General features: G+C 47.0%; 1 protein-coding gene and 1 pseudogene across 1 annotated transcript in view; one reads left to right on the forward strand and one right to left on the reverse strand.

Annotated features, from left to right (window-relative positions):
- Lrriq4 (leucine rich repeats and IQ motif containing 4) overlaps positions 1 to 18,751 on the forward strand; it is a 33,417-nt gene that overhangs the window by 6,408 nt on the left and 8,258 nt on the right. The window contains exons 3-9 of the mRNA XM_075951054.1: positions 1,744 to 1,917; positions 4,877 to 5,015; positions 5,802 to 5,998; positions 12,489 to 12,623; positions 14,544 to 14,667; positions 14,762 to 14,816; positions 14,905 to 15,079. Of these exons, the coding sequence (XP_075807169.1) occupies positions 1,744 to 1,917; positions 4,877 to 5,015; positions 5,802 to 5,998; positions 12,489 to 12,623; positions 14,544 to 14,667; positions 14,762 to 14,816; positions 14,905 to 15,079 (999 nt within the window). The remainder of the gene's footprint in view (positions 1 to 1,743; positions 1,918 to 4,876; positions 5,016 to 5,801; positions 5,999 to 12,488; positions 12,624 to 14,543; positions 14,668 to 14,761; positions 14,817 to 14,904; positions 15,080 to 18,751) is intronic.
- On the reverse strand, positions 7,778 to 9,137 carry LOC142836483 (DNA fragmentation factor subunit alpha pseudogene; annotated as a pseudogene).

The following is an 18,751-nucleotide window of genomic DNA, read 5'->3' on the forward strand; positions in this document are numbered from 1 at the left end:
AAGGCAATACATGAAGAGACAGGGGGCTGGAGAGATGGCTCAGAGGTTAAGAGCATTGCGTGCTCTTCCAAAGGTCCTGAGTTCAATTCCCAGCAACCACATGGTGGCTCACAACTATCTGTAATGGGGTCTGGTGCCCTCTTCTGGCCTGCAGGCATACACACAGACAGAATATTGTATACATAATAAACAAACAAACAAACATGAAGAGACAGATCCCAGGATCTACAGGGATCCTACAGGGAACATCCTAATGAGAAACACTCTGAACCCGGATCTGCTTCCAGTGGAGTTCAGAGCAGTTTCAAAGCTGTCGGGTGAAAGACTTCTGGAGCTAAAACCAGGTGTCACCAAAGGCATCAATTCCAAGAAATAACTGTATTATGACTCTTGTTGTTATAATATTCCATATCATTGTAGTGCTCTTTCTTCCAACATCATCAAACGTTCTCTAGGTAACACGGGTACAACGAAGCAACCTCAGCTGAGCCAGGTTGTGGAAAGCAGAGGACTGTGGACTGAGGCTGGCCCTGTGCTTTCAGAGACTTGACTTCTGATCCCATACCCATTCTCCAAAGAAGCAAGACGATGTTGTTCAAGGAAAGTGATAGCACAGATTCTAGACAGATACACTGTCCGGATCAATAGACCACACGAGTAAGGATGCTCATGGCCCACTCACTGTTCGATGCCTCATTCTGTGGGTTAATGAGAAGGAGGGACTAGTCCCTGGGGGGAGGTAGTCTGGATGGCTTTCTGTTTTGATTGAGAGATTAGGTCCTATATTCATTTATTTCCTGCTACACATGGTCCTTCCTATAATGCATCTAGTTTTAATCATGTCCTCACCTAATTATACAAAGACATAAGATAGTAAATAGACTATCCTTAAAGGTTACTAGAGAACAGAATATTGCCTTACTGCACATGCACCCCTATCTAGTTGATTGGCCCATCTATTCATCATGCCTGAATATACAGGTAATATGCTTGACAAGATCCTATCAGAACTGGATTGTCAGCAGCACAGGACAGTTTGTACTTTCGTTCAGAGATGTGAGTACACATAGCCTGATGTAGGTGAGAGTTCCGGGGGGGGGGGCTCTGAGCTTGCATTGTTTGGAGATGGATGTATGTGCACAGGCAGAAGACCTAGTGCCTTATTACAAGAGGAAAATGGGGTATTGCTAACCCCAAACCAAATACTGTCCTACACTTGCCTGCCTCAACGGAAAACAGGTAGAACCCCAGACTGCTGATCTGCAAACATACGTGGTAAATTTTTTTTTATTTATTTTTTATTTTTATTTTTTGGTTTTTCGAGACAGGGTTTCTCTGTGGCTTTGGAGCCTGTCCTGGAACTAGCTCTTGTAGACCAGGCTGGTCTCGAACTCACAGAGATCCACCTGCCTCTGCCTCCCGAGTGCTGGGATTAAAGGCGTGCGCCACCATCGCCCGGCACATACGTGGTAAATTGTATAGTACACCTGTAAACATATATGGAAGCTGTCTGTTGCTAGGCGACACTAAGCAACTCTACGTTTAACAACTTGTTTCAAAGCCAAAAGCTCAACTTTAAAATTCTTGCCATGAAATTTAGTTAGCACTGGGAGTTTGTATACAACTTGGGTGGCGCTAACGTCAATACTGATCACCCACGACTGCCAGACAACCCAGAAAACTTAGTTTTGAGTGTTTAAAAACAGTCTCAACCTTAACGGTAGCTTTCTGGAATACTTCCAGTTACCACCGACCATGAGCTCACTTTCAAAACTGAAGATACTTGGACTCACAGGGAATGACTTTTCATCCTTCCCAGAGGAAATCTTTTCCTTAGTGTCTCTGGAGAAATTATACATCGGACAAGACCAGGGATCCAAGTTTACCTACCTGCCGGAAAACATCAAGAAATTGCAGGTAAGCCCTCTCAATGAACAGACAAGAAGTGTATACCGCCCTCCCCCACAGCCGATGCCGAGAGAACTCGAGGCAATGTTTCCAACACTGCAGAAAACATGCATCTGCTTTAGATTTCCAGTCCCAAATCATGGGTTTCACATTTTGAGGCTCTCACTGTTACTGAATAAGTCCTATAACACTCTACTGTGATAGTTATTTAGTGTGTCTTGTAAAAATTCTTTTTCTGTCCTGTCAACCAGCTCCCAAATAATAACATGGAGACTTACAAACCATGACATCCCAGCCTATAGCTTAGGATTATTTCTAACTAATTCTTAGAACTTAAAACTAACCCGTTTATATTAGTCTTCATTCTGCCACATAGCTCGTGACTGTTACCTCTTGTCCTGCACTTCCTGTATGCTCTGTGTCTCCTGGTATCACTGCTTTTCTGTTTCCCAGAGTCCCCTCTGTCCCCGGAGGTCTCACCTAAACTCTTCCTGTCTAACTATTGGCCATTCATATTCTCATTAAAAGAATCAGAGGCGCCTTGACAAAGACACATCTTCACAGGGTAAACAAATATTCTGCGACAATGTCTTTTTAAAACATATCTTTTATTTATTCTCTGACAATTTTTTTTTTTTGGTTTTTCGAGACCGGGTTTCTCTGTGGTTTTGGAGCCTTCTCTGACAATTTTATACACATATGCAATGCATCTTGATCATAGCCACCTCAGCTTCCCTGCTTATTTCCACAAGATACTCTCCCAGAACATCTGCCTCTGTCTTAGGTGACTATGGCTGTGATGACAAACCATGACCACAAGCAGCTTGGGGAGGAAAGGGTTTATTTCACTTATAGTTCCATATAACAACAGTTCATCCTCAAAAGCCGTGAGGGCAGGAACCTGGAGGTAGGAGCTGATGCAGAAGCCATGTAGAGGAGCTGTTTACTGGCTTGCTCCTCATGACTTGCTCAGCCTGCTTTCTTATAGAACCCAGGACCACCAGCCCAGGAATGGCAGCACCCACAATGGGCTAGGCCTTCTACCATCAATCACTAATTAAGAAAATGCCTCACAGCTGGATCTCATTTTCTTAATTGTGGTTTCCTCCTTTCAGATAACTCCAGCTTGTATCAAGTTGACATAAGACTAGCCAGCACACCCTCCAACCTTCATGCCCATTCTTTTTCTTTAAAAATCTGACGGTGTCCACTATTGCTGCCTACCGGAATGTTGACTGACCTTTGTGTGGATTGAATTTGTGCAGGCAACCACAGCTTCTCCTAGTTTGTAAGTCATGTCATGTCCAGAAAACAACATTCCACAGCACCCCGCCCCATCTTCTGCTTTTCTTTCCACATCCCCTTCTATTGTATTCCCTGAGTTTGATGGGATCACTATTGATGTCATACACGGACTACTTAATTTTACCAGTTATGAGTCTCCGCATTAACTGTTGCCTAATATAGGAAGAAGCTTCTCTGGCCAAGGTTGAGGGCAGAACTAATCTGTGGGTATAAATGTAAGTATTATAAAGGCAGTTGACAACATGAGCATTCAGGAAAACCACAGCAATAATTTTTTTACTGGTGCTATGACCTCCCCAGCCATGGGATTTTGACCAGGTTTGTGGTACCAGGTACACATTCCCTCCTGTGTAGGCCTCAAATCTTAGCAGAGTGGTTGGTTACCCCATAATTCCCATGCCACTACTGCATCAGCGGCTCTTCAGTATGTCTCTCTACTGTTGTATTTTGGTGTGTTCTATTTGTAGAAATGGACTCATACCATTTTCTATTTAATTTATATTTTTCATAGGTATCCCCTTGAAAATGACATTGCTCAGAAGTTAAAGTATCCTATGAGTAACATGATTGGGAGCCTAAATTTTGGTACCCGGGATTCCCTGCAAGAAGCAATGTGACCTGACCTTCTTGTTTAGTGATAGGTGATCTGATGACGGGTTCATAGTTCTCTGCTGAATCCTAGCAAGATAATTCCATTTACAGTAGTGTCTTTATAAAGTATGGCTATATGTAGTTTGTCTTTATGTAGTTTGGCTAATTTAACCTCTATGATTTGGGGCACTTAGTTGAAGAATTATAGCCATTTCCAAAAATAACTAGCTATTGGAAGGGAGTAAATGGTACATGCTGTAATGATCCAAGTTACTTTTCCCCGAGGTTCAGATAAAATTTAGTCACAGTATTCTCATTTCCTCTGTAAGTCCAATGGCTTTGTTCAAAAGCAATTGTTTTCCTTGATATTAACTCTGCCAATATTTATTAGTTATTTTTCTTGCCATGGGAACCAGTCCACCTCACTAAACCATCCAAGGAAGGATGGTTGATTTGGGCACACATGGGAGGGCTTTCAGTCCATCACTGGGAAGACATCGTGTCAGGACTGGGAACCAGTCCACCTCACTAAACCATCCAAGGAAGGATGGTTGATTTGGGCACACATGGGAGGGCTTTCAGTCCATCACTGGGAAGACATCGTGTCAGGACTGGGAACCAGTCCACCTCACTAAACCATCCAAGGAAGGATGGTTGATTTGGGCACACATGGGAGGGCTTTCAGTCCATCACTGGGAAGACATCATGTCAGGACTGGCTTTGGGTATGGCAGCAAGAATATGTGGCAGAGGTTCCTTAACCTCGGCAGTCCAGGACACAGTGAGGTAGGCCAAAGCTAGGCCAAGTATGACCTCCCACGGTCTGGATTCTGCCAGTCAGGCCCACTTACAGGCTCCACCAGCTTCAGGAAGCACCACAGATTGGGGAGGAAGCATGAAACATGAGCCTCGAGGGACAGTTCAGATTCAAACTACAACAAACATGCTTCTCCCATTGTTCCAAGGCATAACTTCCCTCCTGCACACGAATGGGCACTCACAGGTAAGTCTGGTTATTGTAATGCACTTGCTAAGATGACTGTCCTCACCCACACGCTCTCATGTTATGACAGAAGCTTAAAGAGCTATACATAGAAAACAATCAACTGGAGCAGCTGCCTGCATCCTTGGGGTTAATGCCAAACCTGGAAGTTCTTGATTGTCGGCATAATCTTCTCAAGCAACTCCCAGACGCCATTTGCCATGCACAAGGTGAGGAACTTCCCAGGTCCACAGCCCAGTAGGAGGAGTCCCGCACTGTTCATGAATGACTTCTTTGCCTTAAGAAAGACCAATTTCAGAGTTTGTAGGGTTCAGTCCTGTACTATTAGCCGCGGACAGGCTCTCTAGCCACCCGAGGGAAGCCAGGCGCCTCTGTATTTGTATAGCTAAGATCTTGCAAAGGTATTTATAAAGTATTATAACAATTATACATTAGAATGAAAAAGCGAAGCAAATAGTGGTTGCTATGAAAGTTAGCATATGTCTATACTTATTTCATTACACCAGTGCCAGCTACCTCGGCTGAACACATACGACATGGCAGCATTTAGAGTTCGTGTAATTATTTAATTATGTAATTTTGTTTACGTAATTAGGCACGTTTATGTAATTATGATGTAAATGTTTATCTAGATCACTAAGTCATTTGAAAAACCCAGAATGATGAAATCAGGGGATATTTGTGATTTTTAGATTGACTTGGAAAGAACAATTACACTTGGTTCCTAAACACCCAAGTATTGCTTGGCTGAGTCATTCCTTATCCATGTATCATCCACCTGCCCTCCCATCCAGCAAGTCTTGGCTGAGCACTGGCTGGCTTCTCTTTATGCGGTGGAAGAGCAGACATAGGCAGACGTTTGATTTGATGGTACTAGATGCCAGGGATCTGGTGCCTCCCTCCTCTCCAGCCACTTACCAGTGGATCTCACCTGGATGACTTGCGTCATGGCGACCCTAAGCTACGTCGACCAATTACAATGAAAATCTTTGTAGGTTTGAGAGAGCTGCTGCTGGAGGACAACTTACTCACCCGCCTCCCGGAGGACCTGGACCAGATGGTGAACCTCAAGGTCCTAACGCTGATGAACAACCCCATGGAAAACCCCCCAATGGCAGTGTGTGCCCAAGGCAATGATGCCATATGGAACTGCCTGAAGGAAAATAGACTTAGGAAAATAATGGCCACGAAGGTACGCGCAACACAGGTTCTTTTTTTTTATTTAAAAAGTTTTATCCTTGGACAACTTTATGCATGTATATAATGCATCTTTTTTATATTTATTTATTTATTATGTATACAATATTCTGTCTGTGTGTATGTCTGCAGGCCAGAAGAGGGCACCAGACCTCATTACAGATGGTTGTGAGCCACCATGTGGTTGCCGGGAATTGAACTCAGGACCTTTGGAAGAGCAGGCAATGCTCTTAACCACTGAGCCATCTCTCCAGCCCCCTATATAATGCATCTTGATGATGCCCCTTATTCCCCTCACCCCTGCCCTCAGACCTCTCCCAACCTGTCCCCCTCCCACCTTCATGTCCCTCCTCTCCATGCCTGCCTCCTTTAATAACTTATCAAGGTCAATTAATGCTACCTGCAGGCCCATGGATGTGGGGCAGACCCTGGAGCACGGGAAACCTACTAGCACTCACACCCTGAAGAAAATTGATTCTTCCAGAAGCCACCAACTGCCAATGACCCCTCAGCTAGGTAGGGGCTGTCCATGCTGAATTTTTGGTGGTTTGATCTTGTGCAGGTCTTGGACAGGCAGTCACAGCTGCTGTGCCATGAGCTCATGAGATTGAAGGCCATGTCGTGTTTAGAAGCTGACCCACCCTCCTTGGGTTCTTACGTTCTAGCCACCCCTCTCTTCTGTGATGTTTTCTGAGCTCAGGGACCAGGGACTGATGGCTCAACAGTTACTTGTTCTCAACTCTTTGACCAATTCTCATTCTCTGTACTGACTGCTACCCACTGCTGTAAGAAGAAGGCTGGGTGCAGCACTAACCCCTTCCACTGTGTGTGTCTGGGCATTGAATTTGGCTTGTCAGAGTTGGTGGCAAGTGTCTTTACCCACTGAGCCTTCTCAATAGCCCTCTTAAACAATTTTATTGGAGTGAAAAAAAACCTTGCATGAACAAAAGCAGTGAGATAAGATTAAGACACCAGAAATAGAAGCATTCATGGATCCGAAGGCTAGAGACCAGGATCTTGCCATGAACTAGGGTCAAAGGGGGAAGAGCCTTAGATCTTGCTCTCATCCAGTGACTCCATGAGACATTGGGGACCTCAGACAGGCAGGAACATGTTCTTTTCAGTCAGCATCTTCTGTTCTTCAATCGGTCCAAGCCAACATCATTTCATACCCAAACAATATGATTGCTCCCCAGCTGGCACCCTGCTTCCACACTTGCTTCCCCACAGCATCCCTTCTCCTCGGCAAACCCACGGAAGTGGGTCTCACTAGTCTCTGGTGAAATTGACACATCTTTGCCCTTCTGGAATAATAGTCAACTTCCTGATTCGATCCGATTCCCTATCACAAATCAGCCGTCCACTTAAAATATCACAAATCTTCAAACAGCCGTCCACTTATACTAAATAGTAATACTTCCTTTTCTTTGTCAAAATTAAACTAAAGCAATCATCATTAAATTTTAATACATCAAAACAATACCTAAGCTGCAATATGAAGGGAAGTAAAATTAGATACTTTTTTTGTACAAATTTTTTTTTCAAGGCACACCTACTTAAAATGACTGTTCTAAAAGAATGAAAATGGTATTTTATTGGTTATTTCCTAAAAGCATTTTGAAAGGACATGTGCTCTTCTTGCATATTTTATTTTATTTATTTTTTTTGGTTTTTCTCTTTTTTATAATATTAGGTTTAATAATGAAAAGATATTTAATAATGAAATAATAAGAGGTTCCCGAGGAGAACAGGAAAGCAGAAGGGAAGGCGGGGAGCACACCAGGAATATTTATTAGTAAGAAATATCCTCAGGGGACCACGCCCTACAAGCAAGGTGATTGGCTGGGGACCTTCCCCCTACTTAGAAGGACACGTGTGGACCCCAGCGGCCTTTCTGGAGGGCGTGGCCACCTCTGCTACAACAGCATCCTGGAAGGCAGGAGGTAGAGCAGCGGAGGCAGTACAGTGGGAAGGGAGGTTGTTCACTGCTAACAAAACCAAGGGCTTCCTCAGCAAAGCTCGCTTCCGGTGGAGCTACTTGGGGTCTTGTCTGGCGCGTTTGGGGCTCTGCTGTTCCTCAGGCAGCGGATCCCTCCTCACAGAGACATTCCTGAGGGAATGCAACCTCTGCACTTTCTGCAGGCGCAGGGCGAGCTCTGCGCTGCAGGCCCGCTGGACTGTCTCTGCTTTCTTTATGTCCCAGCTCAAGGCAACAGCCAGGGCTCTGGGGTCCTCCTTGGAGACCAGCTCCAAATCCTGATTAGATAAGCACAGCTCTGGGGCAGGCTTCTCCTTCAGCACAGTGAGGATCTGGCCTGTAAGTGCCACTTCGGAAGCTATCTCTTTGCTGATGCCCGTGTCCACCGCATCCGCGTCTCCACCGAGGGAGGCTTTGGGCTCTTCCTGGTTGGAGAAGATGGCGCCCTCCTTCTCCAAGGCCCGGAGATACAGTTCTAGGAGCTGCTTGGACAGGCGGACCTCCTCTCTCTGGTCAAGCACCCGCTGGAGCGCGTCCTGGAGCCTTTGGACAGTGGCACAGCTTTGGCAAAGCTCCTGAGCCAGTTCTGAGCACGGGATGTCAACGAGCACTTGGAGGTCCTCTTCTGAGAGCAGGATGATGCTGGACAGGTCCTCTTTCAGCTGCCTGGCTACATTCTTCCACTTCGCCCCGGCTCCGCTGTCTGTTTCGTCGGCATCAAAGGACTCTTGGGAAACCCAGGCTGTTCCTCCATCCGAATTGCTATACGTCCACTTCTCATTACAGGCCAATGCCACAAACTTGGTATTGGAAGGGAGACAAAGGAAGTAGTCGTCATCGTCCACTATTGTACCGTCCTCTGCCAGGACCAGGGTGACTGGTGTCAGGGACTCATCAATAGCCAGTACTTCGCAAGCTTTGCGCCTCAGCTCCTCGAGGCAGGAGGCCGTCACGCCGTGCTGATCGCGGTTGTGGTTGCGGCGCAGCAGACACGGCTTGAGAGGCCGGATATCGTCCGGGTCCGGGTCCGGGTCCGGGTTGCTGGCTCCCCGCGACAGCGCCATCCTCCTCAAAGTGCAACCTGATAGACTGGGAAATCGCGGGCAGTCCAGAGCGGCTTTCCAGGTCGCGGGCACCCCTCCTCCCGTGGCCTGTCGGGAGATGTAGTTCTCGCCACAGCAAGTGACGTGACAGCAAGGCACGCCGGGAGATGTAGTGCTGGCTAATCGCGTGCGTTTCAGGGCACTACTGGAGTCCTGTGGTTTCTGGAATGTTTCCATCTTTGTCAGTATTCTTCTCTGCAGCATGTTCTTCTTCTCGGGGAGAGTGTTCTTCTTCTTCTCGGAGACGAAAGGACGCAAGACACAACAAAACCCACGTGGCGAGGTTTATTGCAGCGTGCTCAACAGTGAAGGGATTTTTTTTTTTTTTTTGGTTTTTCGAGACAGGGTTTCTCTGTGGTTTTGGAGCCTGTCCTGGAACTAGCTCTTGTAGACCAGGCTGGTCTTGAACTCACAGAGATCTGCCTGCCTCTGCCTCCCGAGTGTTGGGATTAAAGGTGTGTGCCACCACCGACCGCCCGCCCGGCTTCTTGCATATTTTAAAAATGGGTATCCAAATATTCTTGCCATAAAATTGAAATAATTACAAAGAATTCAGTTTTCACAGCATTTTAAATGTTGACGTTTAAATATGGTTGACATTTTAAATATAGTTCATTATTTTAAAAGTCCCTAGTGGAATCTCAATGCCACTACAAGACCATTATCAATATCTATTCATATAAATTTGGATAAACCTGTTTTTCGTAGGCAGAAAGTTTGCGCTATGTTTTTTTCTTTCTCGAATATGGATTACACCATCCGCCTGCCTCTGCCTCCCTCTGCGATTGTTCATGAAATCTCAGTTCTTGAGAGGCAGAGGCCAGTGAATTTCTGAGTCCCAGGCTGGTTTAATCTACATAGTTCCAGGCCAGCTACACAGTCAGCTCCAGGTTAGTCAGGGATAACTAGTGAGATCTTACCTTAAAAAAAATAGAAGGAAGAAATGAGTGTTATTTAGGGGCAAAAATCAAGGTAAAGGGAACTGAGATTGCTAGAAGCAATCTTATTCAGGGTGGGTTGGTGGGTAGATGTGTGTGAAGGCACACGGGTGCCACACTCAAGAGTGGAGTCAGAGAGTGGGAGAAACAATCTAATACCAAATGGTCAGCTCTGAACACGCATAGGTCACATTATACAGACTGAGCAGATTATGTTTAGGAATATCTCCATATATATATATATATATTTGTACATACATACATGTCACAACAATTAGGGAAAAATAAGACATTAATTTGAAAAAGAGCAAAGAGAATATATGGGCGGGTTTGGAGGGAGGAAAGAGAAGGGAGAAATGATGTGATAATATTATAATCAAATATAATAAAAAATCAAAGAAAAAGAGTTAAAAGAAGAGCAGAGGTCAGACAAGAATCTGCAGGGGTATGTTCTCTTTTTTCCAGCAAGTGGATCCTGGGGATCAAACTCAGGTCACCAGCTTGGCAGCAGCTGTCTGTACCTGAGGAGTGTCTCGCACCCCATTGTTCCTTCCTTTCTTCTTCTTTACCTTCCTCCCCACTCTCTCTTTCCCCATTCGTGTGTGTGTGTGTGTGTGTGTGTGTGTGTGTGTGTGTGTGTGAGGGTTTTGCCTGGGTGATCAGTCATCTTTGCAAAGATGACTGTCTTGGCTTGGGCGCAATAACAGATACCACAGAACGGATGGATTAAAGGGCTGGATTTAACTTTCTCCTAGTTAAAGAGATGGGGACTTTGACATTAGGCTCCAGCCTGGCTGGGTTCTAGGGTTCTAGTGTGGTCCATTCCATTGGGGGCAGGCAGGGCTTCAACATAAAGGGGGAATACAGGTCAGTCTGCAGCAATAAGTGAGCAAGCTCTGGAGAGCACACGCTGCCTGAATACTGGACAGAGGACTTGGGGCAGAGCAAACAGCTGAAGCAGAGGCCCTGGGTCAGCATGGTGCCTGGCGTATCCAAGCAAGAGAGTGACCCAAGTGTCCAGAGCAGATGACAAGGAAAGAGTAGATAAGAGAATCAAGAAATGATAGGGTACGGTCAAGTCAGATTGAGCCTTGAAGCCATGGTGAGGACTTCCGCTTTTGTTTGGGGAGAAATGAGGAGCCAATCGTTGGAGGGTCTGAGTGGGGTGCACCCTGAGAGGACAGGTGCTCTCATGTAGGTGGGCAGCAGCAGGGTCTGGGGAGCCTTGGGGGCTGCTTTTCTGCTCCTTCAATGAGAATGAACAGAGGGCACACTTGAGGTTTCTCAACTGTCCATACACTGTGCTGTCATCCCTTACTGCTCTCAGTATTTGTGAAGTCAGACATTTCCTTATTTATTTTAAGGCAGGGTCTCATGTAGCCCAGGCCAGCCTGGGACTCAGTGTATAGCCAGGGAGATCCCTGAACTTCTGACCCTCCTATTTCTATCAAGCATGGCCACCAAAACAATTTATGTGGCATTGGGTCTCAGACCTAGGACTTCATGCTTGGGTCAGCCAAGCTCTACCTCAAGCCCCTGTCATACACCTAGTGACCCTCCCACCACTGCACGTGGCCTTCAGAATTCATGGCCCTGTGGAGGCCCAAAAATATGAGCCTATTTTCTTTCACTTTGTCTGAAAGTCAGAGAGTTTGAGGTTGCTCAAAACTGTTGACAGCCCGGGTTAAACAGCCTGACCTAGGGCGTGGTTACTTGGTTCTTTTGACATTAAGAGGGCCCACTTCACCCTGACCAATAGTCAGGAAATTCAGTTCTTCTGCTCCTTCTTTTGACTTTTGACATAGGAGGTTTGACCTTGGAGTGATTGCCTTTAAGATACTTGGTCCAGGGTGGGTTCACAGTAAACAACTGAATGCTAATGACTTGGTATCTCGAAGTATTGAAGCAAGTAACTGTTCTAGTTGCCGTGCGGCTCACGTTAAAGCAGTCTTTTGTCTTCTTCCCCCTGGGGTCTAAAAGTACGTGGGAAATTAAATGCAGGGATTTCACTATTCACTGGAACTCCCTCCTGGGCGTCCTCCCTCCTGTATTTTCTGTTTTCTTATTTTCACTCGCGTCCTTGTCCTCCTTACCATTTTACTGATCGCCATTCCCCTACCCTGGTATACTGATCCCCATTCCCCTACCCTGGTAAGTGGTATCTTTGTCAAAGCTGGTCTCTGACAGGCCCTCTACCTGATGGCCTAAAGACACAGTCTCTCACCCAGCTGGAGGATACCCTTTCTTTTAGCCTAGCTGGCCAGTGAGCTCTGAGGATCTGCCTGCTTCTCCCGTCCAGTGCTGGAGTTACAAGCACACGACACAGAAAATGTTGGGGATTTGAACTCAGCTTCTCACAGCTGCACAGCGAGTGTTCTTCTCCATGGCGTCTCCCAACCCTTCACGTAAGCTGCAGTCAGACCGGGGCAAACTATAACACTGAGTTTGGGTCCACCTTGTTTTCAGATTCAGGCATGGTGGCGTGGAAACATGGTGAGGAAAGGATATGGGAGTTTTGAAGAGCTACTGAGAGCCCGAAGAAAAGGGAAAACCTCTCCAAAAGATAAGAAAGGGAAAAAGGCTGCTGCCAAAGGAAAACCCGCAAAAAAGAAATAAAAAATAACTGTGGAAATGAATGAAGGTGAAGATTTTTGTTTTTTTGTTTTTTTTTCTTTTGGTTTTTTCAAGACAGGGTTTCTCTGTAGCTTTGGAGCCTGTCCTGGAACTAGCTCTTGTAGACCAGGCTGGTCTCGAACTCACAGAGATCCACCTGCCTCGGCCTCCCAAGTGCTGGGATTAAAGGCGTGCGCCACCACTGCCCAGCTGAAGGTGAAGATTGTTAACAGAGCAGGAAGGCCGCGTGTCTAGAGCCCAGACACAGCTGCAGGAAAATTATCCACCAACTTCAGGTTATCTGCAATAATGAAAGATTCTTAATGTTGCTGAAATGTTTATGGGAAGCATGACGTAACACCTGGTAAGTGTTTCAAGATAGCTTGCTAGAGGAAAAGAGGACATGGGTTCAGATGAAGCGACAACCACGGAAGTGGGTGATGAGCATGTGGGGCCTTGCATTCTTCTGTCTATTTAAAAGCATTTGGGGAAGTCAGGTATTTACAAGAAGTTCCAGGGAAACATACAACAGATCCAAGAACCTTTCACAGAGTACACAATGCTAGGGTAAATAAAGCAGAACACTGATGTTGGTTCAGCCAACAGCACTTACTCAGATTCCAGCAGTTATGTGTGCATGTGTGTACCTTGTGTAGCTCAATGCAATTGTGTCACACACAGCTTTGTACAAACACCGCTGTAGTCAGACACGCTGCTCTTCACAAGTCTCCACTGTGACATCCTTTTGCTGTTACACTGCCACTTCCCACCAAATCCTAACTCACCCTCCATTTCCCTCCAAATGATATCTACCTGCAATTTCCCTAAAACTTCGCATTGTATTTATTTACTCTGTGTGTGTGTGCGCGCGCATGCATGCGAGCATGTGCATGTGTGCATGTATGTGTGTGTGCGTGTGAAGGTGAAGGCGTAAGTCACAAACAATCCCACACCAGTTTGGAATTATGATTTAATAGAATGGTTATTTATTTAAAAGGGAAAAAACTTACAGATCACCGTCCCAGACAACAGCCCTCTGCACAATCAGGAAGGGAGTCTAGTCGCTGGAAATGGAGCAGGAAGTAAGAGAGAGCGAGGAGGGAAGTGGCCACTTTTTTAAAGAGAGAGACCACGCCCCAATGGGCTGGTATCTCAGCGGCTATTGGCTGGAGGAGTGGAAGGACCTCCCACAATGTGCGTGCATGCTTGCGTGCGTGCGTGCGTGCGTCCACCATGTGAAGGTCTTGTCATCTCACGCAGGTCAACAGGCCTCGTGGCAAGTACCTTTATTTAACCAGCTCCAGGAATGACTTTTTAATTCTTCAAACTTTTATTGATTCCCTGCAGATTTCACACCATTTATCTGATCCCACCCATCTCCTCGCTTTGAATTCACCCTCCACCTGTCCTTGCAACTTCCCCCCCAAATAAAACAAAATTTAAAAGAAAACCCCCAAACCAAGCAAAGCAAACAAAACAAAAGAAACAAAAACCAAAATGAAACAAAAAAGGGAGGGGGGGAAGAATTCAGTCGTGGAGGCAGTAAGTGTGGCCGAGGGTGTTATGCAGCTCACCCTTTAGTCCTTCTTCCTCGCTTCCAAGCCTTCATTGTCGTGACTCAATGGTCTGGTCTGAGGTCTCTGGCCCCTGCTACACCACCAATCCTGCAGTTTTGGATCTGTAAGTTCATCCCCTTCTCCTGCTCCAACAGGTCATAGATGGGGTGGGTGTTGGGGTGGGCTAACTCAGAGCCCTGGTTCTGGGCCTGGGTGGTAGCTGGACTAGCAAGCCCACCAGCTCTCCCCCACCATCACCACCCAGGTGAGCTCTCCAGCACTTCCTTAGCAAAGCCCATCCAATGCAGCCTACGCCAGAGTGGAGCCAGTTCCCCTGTCCTCAGGCCCTCAGATCCAGGTCACCCTCATTCACACCAAGGGGGGCCAGGGGCAACTCTCCTGCCCTCAGGGTGGGCTCCTCGTCCCACCACCAACAGGATCAGCTCCAGTGTCCACTTTCCTGTGTGATGCCCGCTGTGGGCAGCGAGTGGGGACACCTTTCCCTCATCCAGGGCACCAGATGGCAGACAAGGGGGGACAGGGCCAGCTCTGCTGCTCTCCTGCCCTCAGGGCTGGCTCACTTGTGCCCCCCCAACAACAGGGTCAGATCTAGTGTGCTGCCGAGGTGAGGTGCATACCCATGGTGAAGGGTGGGGCCAGCTTTCCTGCTTATGGGGTTCAGCTCTCCTGCCCATCTCCCCATGGTAACACAGGAACACAGGCATGGACATCAACACAGACCGCAGCCACAGCAGGACCATGAACCCAGACATGGCTCTCGGCAGCAGCCTTGGCCTTAATGACACCATGGCCCCGGGTGACAGCATAGGCCACCCAGATCAGCATGGCCCGCAGCAGCATGGCCCGCAGGCACCAACATTACCACAGGTTATGGCCCAGACCCAGGGCAAACATTTGGCACTTGGTGGCAACATGGGCCACAGGCATCAGTAGAGACCCCAGCTATGATAGGACCACGGACCAGACACGTCCCTCTGCGGACCTGGCCCAGATGACACCATGGCCCCAGGTGACAGTGCTGGTCACTGAGATTGCCATGGCCTAGCAGCGGCATAGCCCTCGGACACCAACATGGTCATAGGTTGAGGCCTGGCCCCTGGGCATCCGTGTAGCCTTTGGTGACACCATGAACCACCAGGCACCAACACAATTCCTGATTGTAGTAGGTCCACGGACTCAGACATGGTCCTTGGCAGCAGCCCAGGTCCAGACATCACCTTGGACTTGGGTGGTCAGCAGGCCATTTACATTAGCGCGTATAAATAAATTCGTCTTTGGGCTGTCGGCTCACAAAAAACAACACAGAGACTTATTAATTATGAATGCTTGGCCTATAGTTTAGGCTTGTACCACATAAATTAACCCATTTCTATTAACATATGTGTTGCCACGTGACTAGTGGTTTTCACTTCTCCTCCTGCATAACTTGCTCCCTCTGCATCTGGCTGGTGACTCCTCCTTTTTTCTACCCAGAGCTCTCTCTGTTCAAAAGTCCCGCCTATACCTCCTGCCTAGCTATTGGCTATTCAGCTTTCTATTAAACCAGTCCAATGACACATTTTCACACAGCATAAAGGGATATTCCAGAAGCGTGTTCCTCACCACCCTCACCTCTGCTGATTCACACCTCTCTCCAGTCCATGAATGGCTCCACCTCACTCTCTCCTCCACCTCCCCACGCTCTGCTCGCTCACTATAATGGTGTTCGACTGTCTGGTGCCTCTGCACTTGGTTGAGTTCTTGCACCCACCAGCAGCCACAGGGCATGGTGCGGAGCTGTTGCTGTTGCTGTTGCTGCGTCTCTGGCCCAGGGCTAGAGAACGCCCTGGGACTGACTTTGTAAAGCAAGCATAGTCTTTTGCTTAACTGGAAGCTTAACTGACCAGTGGGTCTGGTCAGTTTGTGTGTGGCCTTTGCTGTTGGGCACGTGGCCTAGGCTTGCAATCTGTTTAAGCATGTACACATTACTGAATGGTTATTCATTATGAATAAAAGGTCTTTGTATAAACACAGATGCTTATGAGTGCTGGGATTAAAGGCGTGTGCCACCACCACCCATGAACACTTTTGGTGAACTTCCTACACAGTATATGGATTAGTTATATTTCCCGAACAAATGAAAACTCTGGTCTAAAACATCATATTCATTTTGTAAGACTGACTAAAGACATGCTCACATTGTTAATATTATTTTGTGTGTATATGTGTATGTGCATGTACAGGTGTGTGTGCGTACAGGCATGTTTGCTTGCTTATACAGGTGTGTTTGTGTGTGTGTGCAAACCACACAGCAATCTCTGGTACTGTTCCTCTGGGGCAGCACCCACCTGGTTTTTTGAGGCATGGTCTCTCTCTAGGCTTGGAACTCAGCCAGGGAGCCTCAGGGATCTGCCTGTCTTTGCTTCCACAGCGCCTGATTACAAGGACATCATCGTGACTCCTTGTGTTTTCATGTGTCCTACTTAGATCAAACTCAGGTCTTTATGCTTGCAGGGCAAGCACTTTCTAGACCGAGCTATCTTCCCAGTCCCATATACGGTTATTATATACCAGTGGTTCTCCCCCTTCCTAATGCTGCAACCCTTTAATACAGCTCTTCACGTTGTGGTGACCCCCAGCCATAAAATTATTTTGCTGCCACTGTTATGAGTCATAATGTAAATATCGGATATGCAGATCCTGTAAAAGGGTCCCTGGACCCCAAAGGGGTCATAACCCACAGGTTGAGAACCACTGTTATATATGCTAATCACAAAAATCTTCAAACATAAATGCTACTAAACAACACAGCCTGCACTCTGCCGACAGTGGAAATCATTCATATTCTTTTCCTCCATTAGAGAACCTCTCATTACTTAGGAAGCAGCCCTCTGAGCCCTACCATGGTCAAGTTGAATGCCCCTTCTGTGGGTGTGGGCAAAGCATTCTAATTCTTCCCCACGCGAGGCTGGGGCAGCCCATCTTCTCATCCATATTGTTGGGTCCTTAGAGGACAGGCCTTGGCACCCCCACTTGATCTGTTTTGCACTCTTGAGGTTGGTTGAAAACAGGAACAAATACAGGAACAATCTGTTGTTTTCAACAATGTTTCTAGGGATGTTTACCCCTAAGACATTGCGTTATGGTGATGAGCTTCCTGCTATTGCTGATTTGGCCTCCCCTGCTGAGGGCAATATATACTTGTGAGAAAGTGGAATAAAAGGCTTCTCTGCAGAACATGAAGTTGTGTTGCCTATTAATCCCGATGTCCCTCGCTCAGAAGAATGACAGTTGCCTTGCTGGCGCAGCAAAGTGGAGGTTCCCACCGAAATCTGAGAAAGAAGGGGTAGCAGACAGGGTCGTCCTAGGCCGGTAAGGACGGATTGGGGTAAAATGGGATCCTCAAGCAGTAAGAGAGACCTGATATGTCAGATACCAAAATTATTAGAGAAACAAGGAACCGCGGTCAAAGAGAGAATTATAGAAGATTTTCGTAAGAATATAGCCGCAGCAAGCCCATGGTTTTTGACAGGTGGAGGTTTGAACATCTCCGATTGGAAACAGGGAAAAACAGATTTGCAGAAACGGCTGCAAAAGGAGGTGCCGATAGCGTCCCTGTATCTACCTTTTCGCTATGGCACCTGGTTCGCGATGCCCTACTTACTGATAAAGTGAAAATGAGACCGGAGATCATCGCGGCTAAAGAGATACTTGTAGAAATACAGGAGGAAGAGACTCGCTGGTCCATAGGATCGGCAGAGTCACATAGGGACCAAAAGGAAATGTCAGAGGTGCCAGGGGGAACTTTGGAATCTGGTGCGGGACTGAGGCTAGCGCCAAAGTCTGCCCCGTTCGGGTGCAAAACCAGATAGCAATAACCTCCGAGTCAGAAAATGGGGAAGGCAGCCTCAGCTCTAGTACAGAGAATAGTTTATCTGATGAGGAAGCACAGCTAATGCAGGAAATTAAGGTACTTCGGAAAAGGCTGAAGCGCTGTAAGGCGAAGGATTCCTTATGTGTGCAGTCAGCCCCACTTGCTTTTAATGAGGATTGGGGAAGGAGGGAGTCCCGTTGGGAACTGACAGATGACAGGGAGGCCGAAGAGGGTTCAGGAAGAAGAGGAGGTGTCTGTTTTCGGCCCCGGCACACAGTTGCTCCGGTTATAGAGGTACCTGATCCTAACAATCTAGGACAGGTGCTGAGACAACATGTGGCCTTGAGCTTTAAGGAGATAAAGCAATTGAAAGAGGCTGTGGCGGTATACGGCTCTCAGGCCCTGTTTACTCCTGCCATGGTAGAGTCTTTTGCGGCATTGAATCTTACTCCTAGTGATTGGCAGCAGCTATGCCGTGCAGTTCAATCAGGAGGAGATTACTTATTGTGGAGGGGAGAATATCAAGAAAATTGCTTACAAACGGCTAGGTTAAATGCTCAAGCGGGACTGGCACAGCGCAATCTAGACTTGCAAACTGGAGCAGGAGCTTATGCTGACTTGGCCGATCAAATTGTGCTCGATCCTGTCGTATATCTCCAAATGGCCGCTGCGGCTACCAAAGCTTG

The sequence above is a fragment of the Microtus pennsylvanicus genome, chromosome 16, assembly GCF_037038515.1.
Source record: "Microtus pennsylvanicus isolate mMicPen1 chromosome 16, mMicPen1.hap1, whole genome shotgun sequence".
NCBI classification, from domain to species: Eukaryota; Metazoa; Chordata; class Mammalia; order Rodentia; family Cricetidae; genus Microtus; species Microtus pennsylvanicus.